The sequence below is a fragment of the Macrotis lagotis genome, chromosome 1, assembly GCF_037893015.1.
Source record: "Macrotis lagotis isolate mMagLag1 chromosome 1, bilby.v1.9.chrom.fasta, whole genome shotgun sequence".
Lineage (NCBI taxonomy): Eukaryota > Metazoa > Chordata > Mammalia > Peramelemorphia > Peramelidae > Macrotis > Macrotis lagotis.
This window is the reverse complement of record NC_133658.1, coordinates 805,375,283-805,394,115: the sequence shown is the minus strand read 5'-3', so window position 1 is coordinate 805,394,115 and position 18,833 is coordinate 805,375,283. Positions and strand designations below refer to the sequence as shown.

The window sequence follows — 18,833 nt, the reverse complement described above, 5'->3', positions numbered from 1 at the left end:
TCCATGCCTCCCAAGGACTCCCTCCCATATCTGCCATCTGAGTCTATTTTAGCATTCAAGTCACTCAGAATTATAAACTTGTCTTCTTTTGGCACTTTGATGATAAGGATCTCCAGGGCTTCATAAAATTTTTTTTTGACTTCATCAATTTGTCATAGTGATGGTGGTGGCATGGCATTTTCCTGCAGGTGGCAGTCTCACTGTAATAAGCCTGTCATTCACTCCTTTTGGTCGGCATCCAAACTTGTTGATTAGATTGGTTTTGATTGCGAAACCTACCTCAACTTCACGGTATTCCCCTTTATTTGCAGCCACTTCAGAAAAGCATATATCCAGCTCCGACTTCAGTAAGCTGGCCTTCATTTGCCAGCCTTGTTTCACTCAGGGCTGCTATTTGGACATGGTGCCTGCTGAGTTCTCTCACAAGAAGAGCTATTCATCTTTCAGATCTGCTGAATCTCATGTTGTCTATAAGTGTGTGCACATTCCATGTACCAATAGTGAATGAATTCTTCTTTGAGGAAGTTTTTGTACATTTTTGTGTGTTTCAACAGTAGGGGGGATTCCTGCCTGCTGTGGTAATTAGACCAAGGTTGGGTAAACAAGACAGTTTTTTAGGGCACCTCTTCTAGTTCCCTTCCTCACAGCATGAGGTGAGCAGTGTGAACCTTAAAAAGGCTGCTCAGTTACCCAATAGGCTGCCAAATCCCACTGCTGCTTTGAGTGGAGAAATGACCCTATGCCCTGAACTGCCTGTGTGCAGGGCTCTGACTACCGCTTGCCATATATTGCACCTGCTGTTTCCTCACATGCTTGTCTCCACAAGACTTTGAGATAGGAATGGTAAAGTGGTATTGATGTCTTTTAATTCATGTATAAATGGAATTTAAGTGAAGCAGGATTGCACAAAATCATTGACTTCACTTTTTCTTCCAGAGTCATTGAGGTCCTGCAAGAGAGTCGAGATAACTGGTGGTGGCTCTGGATGCAGTAGATGCCTTTTAGTGTCTTCCATTGTACCAGAGGAAGTCTTCAAGTGGTTAGGGTAGAGACCCCCCCCCCCAACTCTCCTGGGCTTTGAGAACCCTCAGTTGCCTTTAAACCTGCTTAAACATCTTTTGAAATGGTTTACTGTAGTGTGGCTACTATGTATGCTACAGTTGGACATGACTGAAATGATTTAATAATAACATTATCACCTTATCTTTGTATATAGACATTGAGGGGATTTGATTTTCTTGAAGATGCTTTTTATTACAAGAATTTTTTTGTCCAATAGTGTAGGGAGTGAAAGGGAGAAAAAATAAATTTCTGTTCTTTGAAAAAAATAGCTGTAGTGTTTGTTTATGTATATACAAATGTTGTATACATTCTTAGACAAGGTCACCGTATTATTGGTTTTACTTTACTGTTTTATTTTGTTACAAGAGTTCCCTTATAAAGAACCAGTAATATGTGTAAATTTTGGTAATTTAAAAGCAAAACATAACAATGAAACAGTGACAAAAACAAAAAAGAAAACATGGCATCATCAGAGACAGATGTGAAAAGGAAAATATATTCCAGGTCTGAGAGAGATTATGCCAAGGAATACAGACAGAAGATGTAGTATTGTATGTGAGGAACAGAGGGAAAATCAGTTTGACTAGTATGTCCTGTTCATTTATTATCATAAGTAATTGTGCAGTAACTCACTAACTGCTGTTATATTTCAGTTCTGTTATTTGGGATTCTTTAAAAATATGACATTTATCTCACTAATGTGACTGAGGGGCATAATCCTGTCTTAATGTATTCATTTAGCAAACTGATTTAATCCCAACATTTACTTAGCAACTACCTTTACCTATCCATATATAAATAACTATTATAAACATTGGTAAATGATATTAAATGATCAACAAACATTAAATGCCTGCTCTGTGACAGAATAGAATACTGGACTAAGAACTAGGGATACAGGGAAGAAAGTTATTGTTTGGGAAGTCATGAAAATGACAGAATAGTTAGCAGGACAGATGGTCAACAAACCTGTTTTAAGACTTGCTGTTTGTCAGGCATGATGCTAAGAGTAGGGAATAGAAAGAAAAACTAAAAGTCTTTGTTTTCGAGATCTCTCTAAAGGGTGATTCAAAAATGAAAATATGTAGATCTATATAAGATATATACAAAATTGATAAAAAAGGAATCTTGTAGGGGAGAGCATTAGTAGCTGGAGGAATAAGGAAGAAGGTGAGATTTGAACTGAGTCTTAAGAAAGCCAAAGAAACTAAGAGACAGAGGTAAAGATAAAGAGCATGTCTGGCATGGGGCACAGCCAGGGCAAACACATGGCAGCAGGAAGTAGAGTTTGTGGGGGTGGGGGGTATTGTTGTTGTTTAACTGGAGGCAATCTGTAGATTCTTTTAAAGACTCACATTTATTTCTGTGTTCTGGTGCCCTGGGCAGTTTTCTTGTATTATTTCTTGCACTTTGATGTTTATTTTTGGAATGTCATTATGAAGAATACCAGTGTAACTGAATCTTAGAGCTTATAAAGAGCAGTAAAATGTGAGAAGACTGGAAAGATAAAAAAAGAGATAGGTTGGGAAGAATTTTTTTAAATGCTATTAACATAATAGCAGCCAGTGTTTTTATAGGGCAGAGAACTTTATTCTTGATCCTCAAGTCAATAAAGTACCATTGGAATTTATTTATTTATTTTAGATTTTTTACAAGGCAAATGGGGTTAAGTGGCTTGCCCAAAGTCACACAGCTAGATAATTATTAAGTGTCTGAGACCGGATTTGAACTCAGGTACTCCTGACTCCAGGGCCGGTGCTTTATCTACTGCGCCACCTAGCCACCCCAAGTACCACTAGAATTTATTGATTGTGGGTGATGTATATAAGTGTGACATGATCACAGCTATACTTTAGAGGAAAAAAATCACTCTGATAGTTGAGTAGACAATGCAGGGAGATCAGTTATAACCATTTGGTCATTTATTAAGTACTGATGTGCCAGGCATTGTACTAAGCACTGGTTAAAAGCAAGATTTCATAGTGAATTGACTATGTGGAGCATGTGCCAAAGGGGATTTGAGAATGATAATGAGGTTGAATAACTGACAAAATAGTTGTAACCTGAATTATAACAGGAAACTTGAGAGAAAAGGTAAGATTTGGGAGGAAACATAATAAATCTGTTTTGGATATGCTGATATTGAGGTGTTTTGGGAACATATCTAGTTCAATATGTCCATAAAGTTGATGTTATGAAACTAGATATTCAGGTTGCACATAAAGGATTGTCCCAGAAAAGGAGAAAGGACACTTCTTCATCAAGATAAGATTGAGTAAAGACTAACAGACTGCCTTCTGTGGGGGGTGGGGGGAAGGAAAGCAAGATTAGAAGTAAAATTGTAAAAGTCAAAGAAACTCTTTCTTTTTAAAAAAAAAGACAGGATTGAAGGAAGAAATGGTAATAAAGATGTTTTTAACAATGTTAGATGAAGAGGGTATTCTTGGTGAATTCCCTTGGTTCTTTCAGTGACTAATAAAAGATAGCATACTTGATAGAGATCAAAGGCAAGGATATGTTATGAGAAGCTTTAGAAAAGATGAGAGGTTTTGGAACAACTACTGTGGAAACTGGACTTGCCGAATAAGGGTACTGTTGAGTTAATAAGATTTGAGAGAGCTAGTACAATGTAGTATATAGGAGATAAGATATCATGAGTAAGTAGCAACAAATAGGTCAGTATGACTAGACCATAGACCTTATAGAGGAGAGTAATGTATAAGAAAACTAGAAATATAGGTAGGGCCCTCCAGAACAAGTTTAATCATCCCTGAATAAATATTATAAAATAAAATAAAATGAATGAGGCAGAGCACCCTGTGCTTATAGAAATTCTGAAATATTTTTATTTTATTTTATTCTATTTTTTGCATAGGGAAAAGAGTTCATTCTTCAAGCAACCATATTTGCCTTGTTAGGAATTTTTTTTTTGTTCATTGAAATTTTATTTTTCTAAGTACATGCAAAAATAGTTTTTCAACATTCATCCATTTGCATATTTATGAGTTCCATATTTTTCTGCCTTCCCTTACCTCCCCATGACAGTGAACAGTCCAGTAAGAGTTGTATATTTACAATTGTGTTAACATATTTCCACATTAGTCATGTTGTGAAAGGAATTAAAACTAAGGGGAAAGGAAAAAATCATGAGAAAAGGAAAAACACAAAAGAAGTTTTTTTAAAAGTGAATATATATGCTTTGCTCTCCATGCAGACTCCACACACACACACACACACACACACACACAGTTTTTTCCCCTCTGGATGTGGATGGCATTGTCCAGAGCAGGTCTCTCAGAATTGTCCTTGATCTCTGAATTGCTGAAAGGAACTGTTTATCATCATGGTTGATCATCTTACAATGTTGTTAATATGTACAGTGTTCTCTTGGTTGTACTCACTTCACTCAGCATCAGTTCATGTAAGTCTCTAAATGCCTCTCTAAAGTATATCTGCTCCTGATTTTTTTTACAGAATGATAGTATTCTATAACATTCATATACCATAACTTGTTCAACCATTCCCCAATTGATGGGGAATTTCTCAATTTCCTCAATTTCTAGTTCTTTGCCACCACTAAAGAGCAACTATATTTTTGAACATGTGAGACTTTTTAAAGTTTTTTATGATTTCTTTAGGATATAGACCAAGTGTTGGTATTGCTGAATCAAAAAGTATGAACATAGTTTCAGAATGACTAAATCAGTTCACAATTCTACCAATAGTGCTTTAATGTCCCAATTTGGGGGCGGCTAGGTTGCACAGTGGATAGAGCACCAGCCCTGGAGTCAGGAGTACCTGAGTTCAAATCCAGCGTCAGACACTTAAGACCTAGCTGTGTGGTCTTGGGCAAGCCACTTAACCCCATTGCCTTGCAAAAAAAAAAAAAAAAACAAGACTTAATGTCCCAGTTTTCTGACATGTTTTTCAACATTGATTATTTACTTTTTTTATCATCTTAACCAATCTAATAGATTTGAGGTGGTACCCCATCCCTGTTTTAATTTGCATTTCTCTAATCAATTAAGATTTGGAGCATTTTTTTTCATATGACTATAAATTTGGTTCAGTTCTCTATATATCTTAGATAATAAGACCTTTATCAGAAATATTAGATGTGAAAATTGTTTCCCAACTTCCCTTCTAATCTTGACTGCATTGTTTTATTTGTGTAAAAACCTTTTAATTTTAATATAGTCAAAATCAAATATTTTACACTTTGTAATGTTCTCTATTTCTTGTTGATCATAAATTTCTCCCCTCCCCATGGATCTGATAGATAAAGTATTTCTTCTTTTGGAAAGTTTTAAAAGAGAAATAAGAATTATGAAAATCGAATTATGACCTATACAGCAGAAGTAATTAGCAAAGTAGGAAAACTTGAATCCACAATGACTGTTCTCAACAAAGAAACAAAGAATTAATTGAGAATGCATATATGCAAAAAGAAGGAAATCTGGAGGAGAAGCAAAGTGTGGTCATTTTAAAAATAAAGATTATCTCTTTATGAATAAAACATTGATTTTGAAGACAAAGCATAGAGACAAATTAATTGAGCATTATAGGTGTTTCAGAAAAGCATGATGTATAAAAAAATAAACACCAAAATGCAAGAAATAGTATAAGAAAACTATCCAGAACACAGAAATAAAGTGCCAATCAAAAGAAGCCTCAGATCATTTCCAGTAAAATAACCACAACAAAGCACACACTGTGCTTCAAACTTCAAGACATGTAGCACATAAATTGAAAGGAATGGAATTTGTTCCAAAGAGTTAAATAGTTCAAAATGCAACCCAAGATAACCTACCCTGAAAAACTAGGCATAACTGTTAACGTAAAAAAGAAAGATGGACTTTCAATTTAAAAAGGCATTTGAAAAATTTCTAGAAAGAAAGCTAGATTAAACAAATTACTTACTTTTTCAGTACACCAGACCACAGAAATACAAGACAGGTAAACTAATAAGTGACCAAAGACAACAGTAAAATTAAAAGAGGGATTAGGAAATTATTTAATGAAAGTATATTGGGAGACAAAAGTAAAATCAGAATTGTAATGGTGAAGAAAAGTAATGGTGAAGAAACATGCCTGAAACAGCACCTTATAACACCTTGCCTACAAATGAATCAGTGGAATTTTTTTTTAGGAATAAATTATAAACTGGAGAGGAAGAAAAAAGATAGAAGGGAGTACGTGAAACTGTCCCTGTAGTTTCTCAGAAAGTGCCAAATGGGTGAAGAGACAAAGACAGAATTTGAAACTGGAGATAAGAAAAGGGCAAATTTATTTCAGTAGTAAAGGATACCAATGATAAATCTCCCATGGAAGAAGAGAGAAATTCTATATAGGAAGATATTCTATAATTTGTGTGTGTGTGTGTGTGTGTAGTGTTTAGGGATTTGATGCTTAGACTATTCATCCTGTCTTAGGAAGGAGGGGGAAATCAGAGCCCCTGAGTACAACTTACACTTAAAAAAGTGAGAGGACACGGACCCAGTAAGGAGATTTCTTTGGCAATAGGAAGAGAAATGGCCCTGGGGAGAACAAAGGTTAATGAACTTCATGATCATAATTAAATATTAGAGTAGATAAACTGAAACATGACAAAAATCCTGCCTTGGGAAAGGGGAAACCACAACAGTAAAAAAAGGCCTGGAAGAATAATTTACTAGAATAATAAATTAGCTCTTTAGAAGAAGTAACTAACAATTCGTACTTTAGAAAATAATGTCATAAGGAATATAGAAACTAAAGAAGAACCAAATAAGTAAAAGAACCATGAATCATGAAATAAATAGAATAGACTGAAAGGAAAATAAATAATGAAAGCCCCAAAAAGTGAAATTTTAAATAACTAATGATAAAAAAAATTGAAAGGGAGAAGAAAATGGAGAATTTTCTTTGACTTCTTGAGAAGAAAAAAATGAATTATTAAGTTAAAAACTCCAAAACTAGGAAAAGGAGTGACAAATTGACAGGATTTGATACTTGAAATTCAGCGCAGGACAGTTGGGAATTGGGTGACCTTAAAGTATATTAAAGGTAACTGAAGAGACAAAGTATTTTTGTTTTCAGAGGAAGAAGAGAAAAAAAATAGCCTAATTTTTAAAAAGAAAATATTAGAAACAAATGGAGGATAATATAAACCCAACTCTCATAACTAAGTGTGATTCAAACAATTCAATAAAATGAACAATTTACAGATTTTATACACAAATTCTTATGAGCTGTTGCTTACAAATCATAGGTCAAAAAAACAAAGATAAGCATAGTAAAAATGAGAGAATGGAACAAAATTTATTATGCACCACCAGCTCAATCCAGAAAATTGGGAGTTGAAGCTATGCTATTAGACAAAGCAAAACCAGATCATTCGAAACTTAAAAATAAACAAGAAAACTGCATTATAATTAAAGGAACAATATACACTAAATGCCTTAGCATCTGGATTCACAAATTGAAAATTAATTGAACTACAAAATGTTACAGATAATGATGCGGTAATGACAGGAATTTTCATCATCTCTCAGGTCTAGAGAAATTTAACCAATTGAAAAGCAAAAGAGAAAATACAAGCTGAGTAAATTACTAAAGAAATCAGAACTTAAAAGACATGAATTCTTCTAAATGGTATTATGAAAGAATATACATATTTCTTAGTGTGACATGGCAGTTTTACAAAAACTGAGATATTACAAACAAATGTAAAATAACAATTAAAAAAGACATCCTTTACAGAACACAAACAAAAGACACAGACCAATATGAAAACAGCATTAAACTCTTAAATAATGAGTTTATCAAAGAAGAAATGATAGAATAAATTTTGTAAAAGAAAAGCATAGTGATGAAAATTTCTGAGATGCAGATAAAGTGACTGAGAGAATAACCAGATCCATCCTCACATTGACAAAATAGAAAAAGAGGATTGAAGAACAAATATTTATTTTTTAAAATTATAAAACCAATAAACTTCAAATGAGCAAAAAAAGATTTTTAATTAAATATTAGAGTGGATAAACTGAAAGCCCTAAAAAAAACACACCTATAGAAATTATAAATAAAACTAAAAGATGATTTTTTAAGAATACTAATAAAAATGTCAGCCACTCTGATTAAAAAGAGTACAGAAATGGAAAGACTTGCATGAATTGATGCCCAGAACCAAAAGAACATTGTCCAAATTAATGTCAGCATTATGAGATGATAGACTCAGTTACTTTCAGCATTTCAGAGATCAATGACAGTCCTAAGAAATGTGCTCTGCACAAGGCCATTCACATTCAGAGGAAAAAAACTGGGGGTGCAGAACAAAACATACTAAATTCGCTTTTTTAAAACTTCTTTTGTATTTTTCTTTCTTTTTCATTAATTTTTCTTTTCCCTTAGTTCTAATACCTCTTTCACAAAATGAATAATATGGAAATATGTTAAACACAATTGTACATGTACAACTTTTACTATACTGTTCACCACCATTCAGAGAGAGGGAAAGAAAGAGAGGATAGAAGAAAAATGTGGAACTCATAAATTTACAAATGAATGAATGTTGAAAAACTACTTTTGCATGCAATTTGAAAAATAATAAAATTTCATTTTTAAAAAGGGTAGGCAATCATATCAACAAAATACCAAATAAAAAAAGGTAAAATTATATCAACAGTAAAAAAAATAAAAAGAAATATCAGTCTGCTATGTCAATATGCTAGCAAAACTGAAATTATAAAAAAGAAAGGGCAATAACTTCAAAAATATAAAATAACCTCAAATAACAGAATATCAAGCACCTCTTAATTCAGACTCAGAAAAAGAAATAGAAGTAAGCTGTAAAGGCACTACAGTATTGTAAAAACTTAAAAGCTACAACATCAAACTCCTGGCCCTCATGAATTCTTAGGAAAATTCTATCAAATTTTTAATAAACTATTGAGGCCTATTCTACAAATATTATTCTCAGAAATTAAGAAAACAAGCACCTTAACAGATTTCTTTTATTAGATATGGGCTCCAAATCAGGGAAGAATAAAGCACAAAAGAGGAATTACAAAAGCACTATCATAAATGAATATCAATTCAGAATTTTTAATTAAAATACTGTTAGATTACACTGAGTCAGCCAATAAATTATTCATCATTATCAAATGGGATTTATTCCAGAGATGTAAAGATGGTTCAACATTAGAAAAACAATCAGTATAATCATGTTAAAAATAAAAGCATGCAAAACTACATGATTATCTCAATAGTTGCAGAAAAAGTCAGTGATAAAGTATAATAGCCATTCATGCAGCAAACTCCCAAAAGTAAGTGCATAGAGAAAATTTTAATTTAACAATACAGAAAGTATTTATTTAAAAGCAAAAGCAAGAATCACATACAGTTAGCACTATTTGATATAGTTTTGAAAATTCTAGCAATAACAATCAGATAAGAGAAAGAAATAAAAAGTGTCAAAAGTAAGAAATTAAAAGTGTCAAGAGTAGAGGGGAGATACAGGGCAACCAGGTAGCATAGTGCATAGAGCACTGGTCCTGGAGTCAGGAGGACCTGAGTTCAAATCCAGTATTAGACACATAATAATTACCTAGCTGTGTGATCTTGGGCAAGTCACTTAACCCCATTGCCTTGTTAAAAAAAAAGAGTAGAAGGGTGATAAAATTATCCCCATTTGCTTATGATGTGATAGTTTACTTATAAAATCCTAGAGAATCAGCAAAAATAATGAAATAACTTAAGCAAAGTTGAAGGCTACCAAATAAACCCTCAAAACTAGGTACACCCTCATTTTTTAAAATAGCTGGAGTTAAGTAACATAATAATAAATATGACAATACTGCCCAAGTTCATTTACATCTTACTTGTATGAAATTATCAAGAAGATACTTTACAAAGTTCCTTTACAATTTTAATAGTATCAATTTATTGAGGAGATACTTTACAGAACTTGATAAAAATAAAAAAAATTTACTCAGAGAAACAAAAGATCTAGAATGTCCATGACAATGTTAAAAAGGGATGGAGTGTGGCAGACTGGCACTTGCAGACCCCAGAAGTTATCAAAACTCTTTTACTTGTTGTTAAAATAGATCAATGCAGCAAAATAGACAAGATGACATCAGAATCAGTGGATCTCAATAACCCAGTATTTGCTACAGCAGAAAACAAATTACCAAGGAAAGAACTTCCTGTTTGATTAAAAAAAAAATCAGAAAAATTGAAAAAGTGTCTGCTGAAATAAGAATTAAACTTAGATCATGTGCTGAATTATGTTCTAAATCAGCATATCACTTATAATATTAAAGATACCTTAAAAATATTAGAAGATAGAGATAGATTCTTTTTTTTTCTGATTAAGATTTTTATTTTATTTTTCCAGTTACATGCAATGGTAGTTTTTTGACATTTGTCCATTTGCAAATTTTTGAGTTCCATACTTTTCTATGACCTTTCCTTCCCTTCCCCCTCCCTATGGCAGTAAACAGTCTGGTAAAAATTGTACATGTACAAATGTGTTTAATATATTTCCATATTAGTCAGGTTGTGAAAGAGGAATTAGAACTAAGGGGAAAGAAAAAGTATATGAGAAAGAAAAGAAAAATGCAAAAGTTTTTTTTTTAAAGGGAACATAATTTGCATTCAAACTCTTTTTTTCCTCTGGATATGGATGGTATTGTCCATAGCGGGTCTCAGGGTTGTCCTTGATCTCTGAACTACTGAGAGTTGCTGCATCTATCATAGTTGACCATCTCACAGTATTGTTATTAATGTGTACAATCTTCTCTTGGTTGGCTCACTTCAGTATTAATTCATGTAATTCTTTCCATGCTTTTCTAAAGTTCAGTTGCTCATGATTTCTTACAGAATAATTGTACTCCATAATATTCACTTATCATAACTTGTATAGTCATTCCCCAATTGATGGACATCCTCTCAATTTCCATTCTTTGCCACTACAAAAAGAGCTGCTGTAAATATGTTTGAACATGTGAGACTTTATTTTTTTAAATTTCTTTGGGATTATAGACCTAGTATTGGTATTGCTAGGTCAAAAGGTATAATCAGTTTTATTATTCTTTGGGCATCATTCTAGATTGTTCTGGAATGACTTGATGAGTTCACAAATCCAACAACAATGCATTAATGTAGTTTTGAACTAGAAAAGGGAAACAATGCAATTAGAGAAGATAAAATGAATATATTTGATTTTTAAAACTGAAAAGCTTCTGTACAAACCAAATTAATGTAGCCATGATTTTTAAAAAAAGGGGATTGGATACAACAGAATGGGAGGGAAAATCTCTGTCTAAAACCTTCCTGGAAAGTATTTGTTATCTAAGACATATAGAAAAATACTAACAAGGACAAGGGGCAGAGCCAAGGTGGCAGAGTAAAGTCCAAAATTCCCGCAAGCTCTCCTTCAGACTACTCAAATACCTTTTAATAATAACCAGAACCAAATTCTAGTGGCAGAAGCCACAAAAGACTTGTAAAACAATTTTCCAACCCAAGACAACTTGGAAGATTTGTGAGAAAGGTCTGTTTGACCAGAGTTAGCGAAGGCCCACAGGGTGCACAACCCAGCCACGCTGAAGTGAATCAGCTCCAGCCATCCAGGGACAACCTTCAGGGCACCTGAGTCCCTGGGGGCACCTGGGCCCATGACAGCAGATGGTTTCCAGATTTATCAAACCAAGGATTGCCAAGAACAATTGAGAAGGGCAGCAGGAAAGCTCTGCCACACCAGAGTAAGTGCAGAGTTCAATCAAATGCAGGCCTCGGCACAGCAACTGGTTCCAGAGTACTCAGCGCACCAACGCACCAACGGTAAAGGGATTGATAAGGGGGAGTTTACAACTTTCAGAGCACAGACAGGAGAGCAGTCAGAGCCTCTCATAAGATCTTGGAGGAATTGAGGTCCCTAGGGGATATCCCTGAAAATAACTGCAAAAACCCTCCAAAGCTTGGCACAGTGCATCCTTCACCATGGAAGCAGAGCCCCACAGTAACAAAGAGTTAAAATCAAGTCATAGGCTAGGAAAATGAGCAAACCACAGAAGGAAAAAAAAAATCTAACCATAGACAATGCCTTTGGTCCTATGGAGGATCAAGATACACACTCAGAAGATAACAAAGTCAAAGCTTCTGTGTCCAAAGCCTCCAAGAAAAATATGAATTGATTTTAGGTTGTGGAAGAGCTCAAAAAAGATTTTGAAAATCGAGTAAGGGAGGCATAGGAAAAATTGGAAAGAGAAATGAGAGTGATGTGCGAAAAACCAAGGCAGCAGCTTTGTGAGTGAATAGCGAAAAATACTGAAGAAAATAACATCTTACGAATTAGTTTGAGTCAAATGGGAAAAACTGTCCAGAAGGCTAATGAGGAGAAGAATGCCTTAAAAGGCAGAATTGATCAGATGGAAAAGGAGATATAAAAGCTCTCTGAAGAACATTTATTCAAATGTAGATTGGAGCTAAGGGAAGCTGATGACTTTGTGAAAAATCAAGAAATAATAAAACAAAACCAAAATAATAAAAAACTAGAAGAAAATGTGAAATATCTCATTGTAAAAACAACTGACCAGAAAGTAGATCCAGGTAAGATAATTTTTAAATTATTAGACTACCTGAAAGTGAAGAACCCATACCTCATCTTTCAAGAAATTCTCCAGGAAAATTGCTCTTATAATCCTAGAAACAGGGGGTAAAATAGAAATTGAAAGAATCCACTAATCACCCCTTGAAAGAAATCCCAAGGGGTGGCTAGGTGGTGTAGTGGATAAAGCACCGGCCCTGGAGTCAGGAGTGCCTGGGTTCAAATCCGGTCTCAGACACTTAATAATTACCTAGCTGTGTGGCCTTGGGCAAGCCACTTAACCCCGTTTGCCTTGCAAAAACCTAAAAAAAGAAAAAAAAAGAAATCCTAAAATGAAAACTGTCAAGAATACTATAGCCAGATTTCAGAACTCTCAAGTTAAGGAGAAAATGTTACAATAAACCAGAAAGAAACAATTCAAATATCTTGGAGCTATAGTCAAGATTGCACAAGATTCAGTAGTTTCTACATTAAGGACTCGGAATATGATGTTCTGGAAGGCAAAAGAACTTGGATTACAACCAAGAATCAACTATGCAGCAAAACTGAACTTCCTCTTTCAGGGGGAAAGATGGTCATTCAATGAAATAGGGAACTTTCAGACTTTCCTGATGAAACAACCTGAGCTGAACAGAAAGTTTGGTCTTTAAGTACAGGACTCAGGTGAAGCAAAGAGAGGGATGGATGGGAAGGGTAATGATGCTAAACTGCTTGTATTCCCGCATGGGAAGGTGATATTGATAATATTAATATGAACCTTCTTATTTATTAGGGCAGTTAGAAGGAGCAGATTTAGACAAGCCACAGGAGGGAGGTGAATGTGAAGGTGTAAGATGAATTTAATGGGAAGAAAAAGAGGGAAAGGAGAGGTACAATGGGTTGTTATTTCACATAAAAGAGTCAAGGAAAACCTTTTGTAATGGAGTGAAAGAGGGGGAAGGTGAGGGGGAATGAGTGAGCCTTTACTCTCATTAGAAGTGGCTCAGAGAGCAAGTAATGTACACACTCAACTGCATATAGAAATCTATCTTACCCTATTGGAAAATATTAGAGAAAAGGGGACAGGGGGAGGGGAAGGGGATATAAGTTGTAGAAGAGAGGTAAGATTGTGGGAGAGAGTAGTCAGATATAACACACTTTTGAGGAGGGACAAGATGAAAGGAGAGAGAGAATAGAATAGATGGGGTTGAGTGGGGAATATGATTGAGGGAAATGCAGCTAGCAATAGAAACTGTTGGAAAAAAAATATTGAAGCAATTTGACTTATGATAAAGAATGCTACCCATCCCAAAGAAAGAGCTGATGGTGTCTAAATACAGACTGAAGTAAGTACACTTTTTTTCTCACTTTGTTTTCTTGAGATTTCACTTTCTTTGTTGGGGGGGGGTTACATCTACTTTTACAACATGATTATTGTAGTAATGTGTTTCATGGCTACACATTTTTAACCTACACAAAGTAATTTGCTTTCTCATTAGGTGAGTGGGTGGGATGAAGGGAGAGAATTTGAAACTCTTAAGTTTTGGAAGTAAGTGTAAACTTGCTTTTGGCGGCAGCTAGGTGGCGCAGTGGATAGAGCACCAGCCCTGGAGTCAGGAGTACCTGAGTTCAAATCCGGCCTCAGACACTTAATAATTAACTAACTGTGTGGCCTTGGGCAAGCCACTTAACCCCATTGCCTTGCAAAACCTTAAAAAAAAAGAAAAGAAACTTGCTTTTGCATGTAGCTAGGGTAAAAATTTAAATAAAATAAAATATGAATTAAAAATAATTATCAAGTTATATATTAATAAGTAATTAATTACATGATTAACAGATTACACATTAATTCTACAATCTACCTGATAGTTTTTGATTTTATGTATAGTGAATAGCCATTCCCCAATAAATAAAAGTCAAATGATATGAAGAAGCATTTTTTTTTTAGGTTTGTTTTTTTTGCAAGGCAGTGGGGTTAAGTAGCTTGCCCAAGGCCACACAGCTAGGTAATTATTAAGTGTCTGAAGCCGGATTTGAACCCAGGTACTCCTGACTCCAGGGCTGGTGCTCTATCCACTGCGCCACCTAGCCACCCCTGAAGAAGCACTTTTCAAAAGATAAATTGCAAACTATTATATTAACCTTATAAAAGAATGTTTCAAATCACTAATCAGAAGGGAAATAACAGGTAAAATAATTCTGAGGTTTCATCTCATATCCTGGTGCTTAGCCAAGATGACAAAAAAAGGAAAATCAATGTGGAAGGGTTGTGGAAGTTGGTCACATTTCAGTATACTGTGAGTGGAGCTATGGAACACACACACATATTTTGGAAAACAAAGTTATTATATATCCATACCTTTGTCCTAGAGGTTTCATTACTTTGCTTATAAACCTAAGAATGTTACAAGAAACCGAAACCAAGTTAGTTATGAGGACTTTTTGTGAAAGAAGAAAACTGGGAACAAAGTAAATGCATATTGATTGGGGAATGGCTGAACAAATTTTGGTACATGAACATAATGGAATAGTACTGTACTACTACTAGAAAAGCGATGAATATAATGAAGCTTATCAAGATTTACAGGAACTAATGGAGAGTGAAGAAAGTAGAACCAAGAAAACAATATACACAGTGACTACAACCATGTAAAGAACTATAAAAAATTAAAATTACAAAAAATAAGCATGACCCCAAAGAAAAGATGTGGGAGGCTCCATTATCTAGTTTGACTGAAATTTACCATAATTAGGACTTTATAATAAAAATTAGAAATGAACTTTTATTTTTAGCATTAGAGAGCAGGTAAAAGTAGAACAATGTAGTAAATACTTTCTCAAAATTATAATTATTCCATAATTATCAGTCATTCAGTTTGAAGATTCTGTCTTGGCCTTTGAACTTGTCTCTCCCTACCCACCCACCCCCAATCTGTTCTTCCTTTTTCCCTCTCTTCATCAGTCCCAGAATAACTTTTCCAGATTATGATTCAATTTTCTTAATCAAATTCTTTGTGAAATTTCCTCTTGGTCATTGTCTCTTTCTTTGTTGTTTTAAAAATAATATGCCTGCCACTTGTGACTTTAACTGTAATCAGCATTGTTAAGTAATTGTATATCTCTTCCTGGAAAATCATAAGATTTGTGAAGTATTCAGGAGTTCCTTATAAATAGAATGTTTTCTATAAATATAATATTTTTATTTTACCATTCTCATCAGCTGCCATAGCAGAATAGCCACCCACTAGAATGTGTGGATTCATGCTCAAAACTATAACAGAAACCTATTTTCTTACATAACTCAGACTTAACAGTTCTTAACAGTTTTCATAGATTTTATTTCTGTGCTCTTCACCTCTGTTTGCAGAGCCTTCAGTCAGGTGTTTAGCTTTGGCCCTACGTTCCGAGCTGAGAATTCTCAGAGCCGTAGACATCTGGCAGAATTTTATATGGTGGAAGCAGAAATGTCTTTTGTTGAGAGCCTTCAAGACATTATGCAGGTAGGTATTAAGTCTTATTTTCAAAGCATTGTAAGTCTTTATTTTTAAACTACACTTGTAGATCACTTCACTTCTAACCATTCAGTGACATCTGTAAAATTTTGCTAGTGAGAATGAAGGTGGTCATGGAAATCTAATAGAAGTGTCACAAGATTTGAATTGTGATGAATTATGTGTTCTAGATTTTAGAGACTCTGGGTTATTACTGAAATAACCCACTCCATCTTTACAAATTGTAGCCCAATTTTACAAATTGTAGCCCAATCATACCTTCTTATCCTGTGTGATTCTCATACATGCCTTTCCATAAATTTTCCATATTTGTCATTGAATGAACTGAAGACCTTTAACTGGATCTTTTCATATCTTCTACATATAGATACATTGTGTGAACTATCCTGTTACTCTTCACTCTTGCTACATGAATAATGTAATTCATTTTAGACAGATGTGTCCTCTATATTTCATTTTATATCACTTCTTACTTAGAAGCCTGATTGCATGCTACAGTCTAATTCCACCGACCATGCTTCTTTTCATCATCATTTAGGTTACTTTAAATTTTGATTGATCTGATATAATGTTCCATGATTACCACTCATTTAGCATCATTAGCTTTGAGAATATCAATGCAAATACAAGATGGAAGCGGCATGTAGAGATAAGTGTTTTCCTGAAAAAAATGTAGTTTCTCCTAGAAACACTATATGTAAGCTCATGATATGCCCACAAGAAAATTAATCATTCAGCAAGCATTTATTTAACACCTTACTATATCCTAGGCATCATGCCATATGGATACATTTGCAAAAGGTGAAATGATCCCTGTTCCCAGGGAAATTACATTCCAATGGAAAAGACAACAAGTGTGTGTGAATGTATCTAAAATAAATAGAAGGTAATTATCATTGACAAAAAATGTAGAAAGGTCAAGGAAAATGAGGATTGAGAAAAGACCCTTGAATTTGGCAATTTTATCATGAGTAATTTTACTTTCAGTTTGGAAGCTGGATTATAAGGAAAGGGTTAAGGAGAGTGAGAGCAGAGAAAGTGGAGACACTAATGTAAACATGCATTTAAAACAATACAATATAATATAACCTTTCTTTTTTAAAAAAATCCATAAATTTTATGTTAAATATATGACTGGCTTACCTTTTTTCAGACATTCATATCCAGCCATATCTCACACATCATCATTGGTGGTATATGTTGCAACCTATTTAACTGTTTTGAGTCACCTGCCACCTGAAATAGTGATAGTCTGTGTTTTGCAGTCATATAATATCAGTTTGGTAATTTAAATAAATGTTTATTAAGCATTATCTGTATGCTTAGATTTAGATTTAACATTAGAGAAGAAAAAGGATGTTCTCCAGAAATTGTAAAAACATGAATACTTCCGGTTCCTATACTTAGCATTAATGGAGAAAAAAAGATGTTCTCAAGATATTTTAAATATATTAATACTTACATTTTGATTTAAATTTTTAGGTATTTTAGTTATCATTTTTTCTATTTCTAAAAGTCAACAAAGCAAGGTACAAAAACATAAATCCAATTTCTCCTACTTTTATCTTACTTAAACTTCCTTCTGAGAAAGTCACTATCACAATGAACTGTTATTTATCCTAAATGTTTAATAGTAATATTGAAATATAGGGTGTATTTAACTGAAATTTTTTTAAGTTAAATATTTCTGTTGTAATGCTATTGAACCATCGGTTTTAAAATCATCTTAAAGACTATACTATCCCCTCATTTATATTTATGTTTATATATCATAATCTGAAAGTCAAAGTTAGGAAAGCCATCAATTTTCTTTTATCCTTCAAAAGGGTAATTGTTTCTCATGAAATGTCAATATAATAACAATCTCATGGGTCAAAATTGTCTGCTTACAGAGATACATTGCCACCAGTAAGTCATTTTAAGCTATTTATCCGTTTCTTCCCCTGGCATATTTTAGCCTACTTAATTATTTGAGGTCCAGTTAAAGTATTGTTGACATCTCATAAATCATTGGGCTTCTCAATTATGTCTTTATCTTACTTCAAAGTGATAGCTTAGAAATGAAAAATGTTCTTTTCTTTTCACTATTTTATAATATATAAAGCTCTCTCTGGCTTACAGTTCTTATTTTTCCTACTATTTAATGTTTGCTTGTCTTTTTTTATTTGGGAGTCATTTGTGAAAGAAGTTTGCTTTTGCATTTTTTGTTTATAATTCAATTCAATAAACACTTATCATGCTTACTATGTACAAGATATTGGTGATACAAAATAATAAACCAAATAAGATTACATTCTACTGGAGAGACACAACACCCTTTGTCACATAAAGTTAGGGAGTCAATAAGCATTAAGTGTCTGCTGTTTGCCTAGTACTGTGTAAGTGCAAAGGAAAGCAAGAGCCTGCAAACTGATTATCTCAAAGCCCAGTTTTCCCTTTTTTTTTTAATATTTAAGATTATTAGTAGAAGTTAACCTTTCTAAATCTTGAACATGTTAAGCACTAATTTAAGTTATAATGTTGATCCTAGGCCAAAAATTATTATCAGACATTTCATATATATATATATATTGGAAAAACTAAAAGAGCTAGGAATATGAACAGATCATAAACTTAGATCCTCATCTCAAAATGTTGTCATCCGTTTCTTAAGTCCAAAGTAGTTGTCACAATTCACATACACTGTA

The 18,833-nt window shown here is 33.8% G+C and overlaps 1 protein-coding gene across 5 annotated transcripts in view; it reads left to right on the top strand.

Annotated features, from left to right (window-relative positions):
* The window catches only part of NARS2 (asparaginyl-tRNA synthetase 2, mitochondrial), a 195,255-nt gene that overhangs the window by 107,064 nt on the left and 69,358 nt on the right, over positions 1-18,833 (top strand). For all 5 annotated transcript variants that reach the window (XM_074216991.1, XM_074216990.1, XM_074216992.1 and 2 more), the window contains one exon: positions 16,002-16,134. In XM_074216991.1, the coding sequence (XP_074073092.1) occupies positions 16,002-16,134 (133 nt within the window). The remainder of the gene's footprint in view (positions 1-16,001; positions 16,135-18,833) is intronic.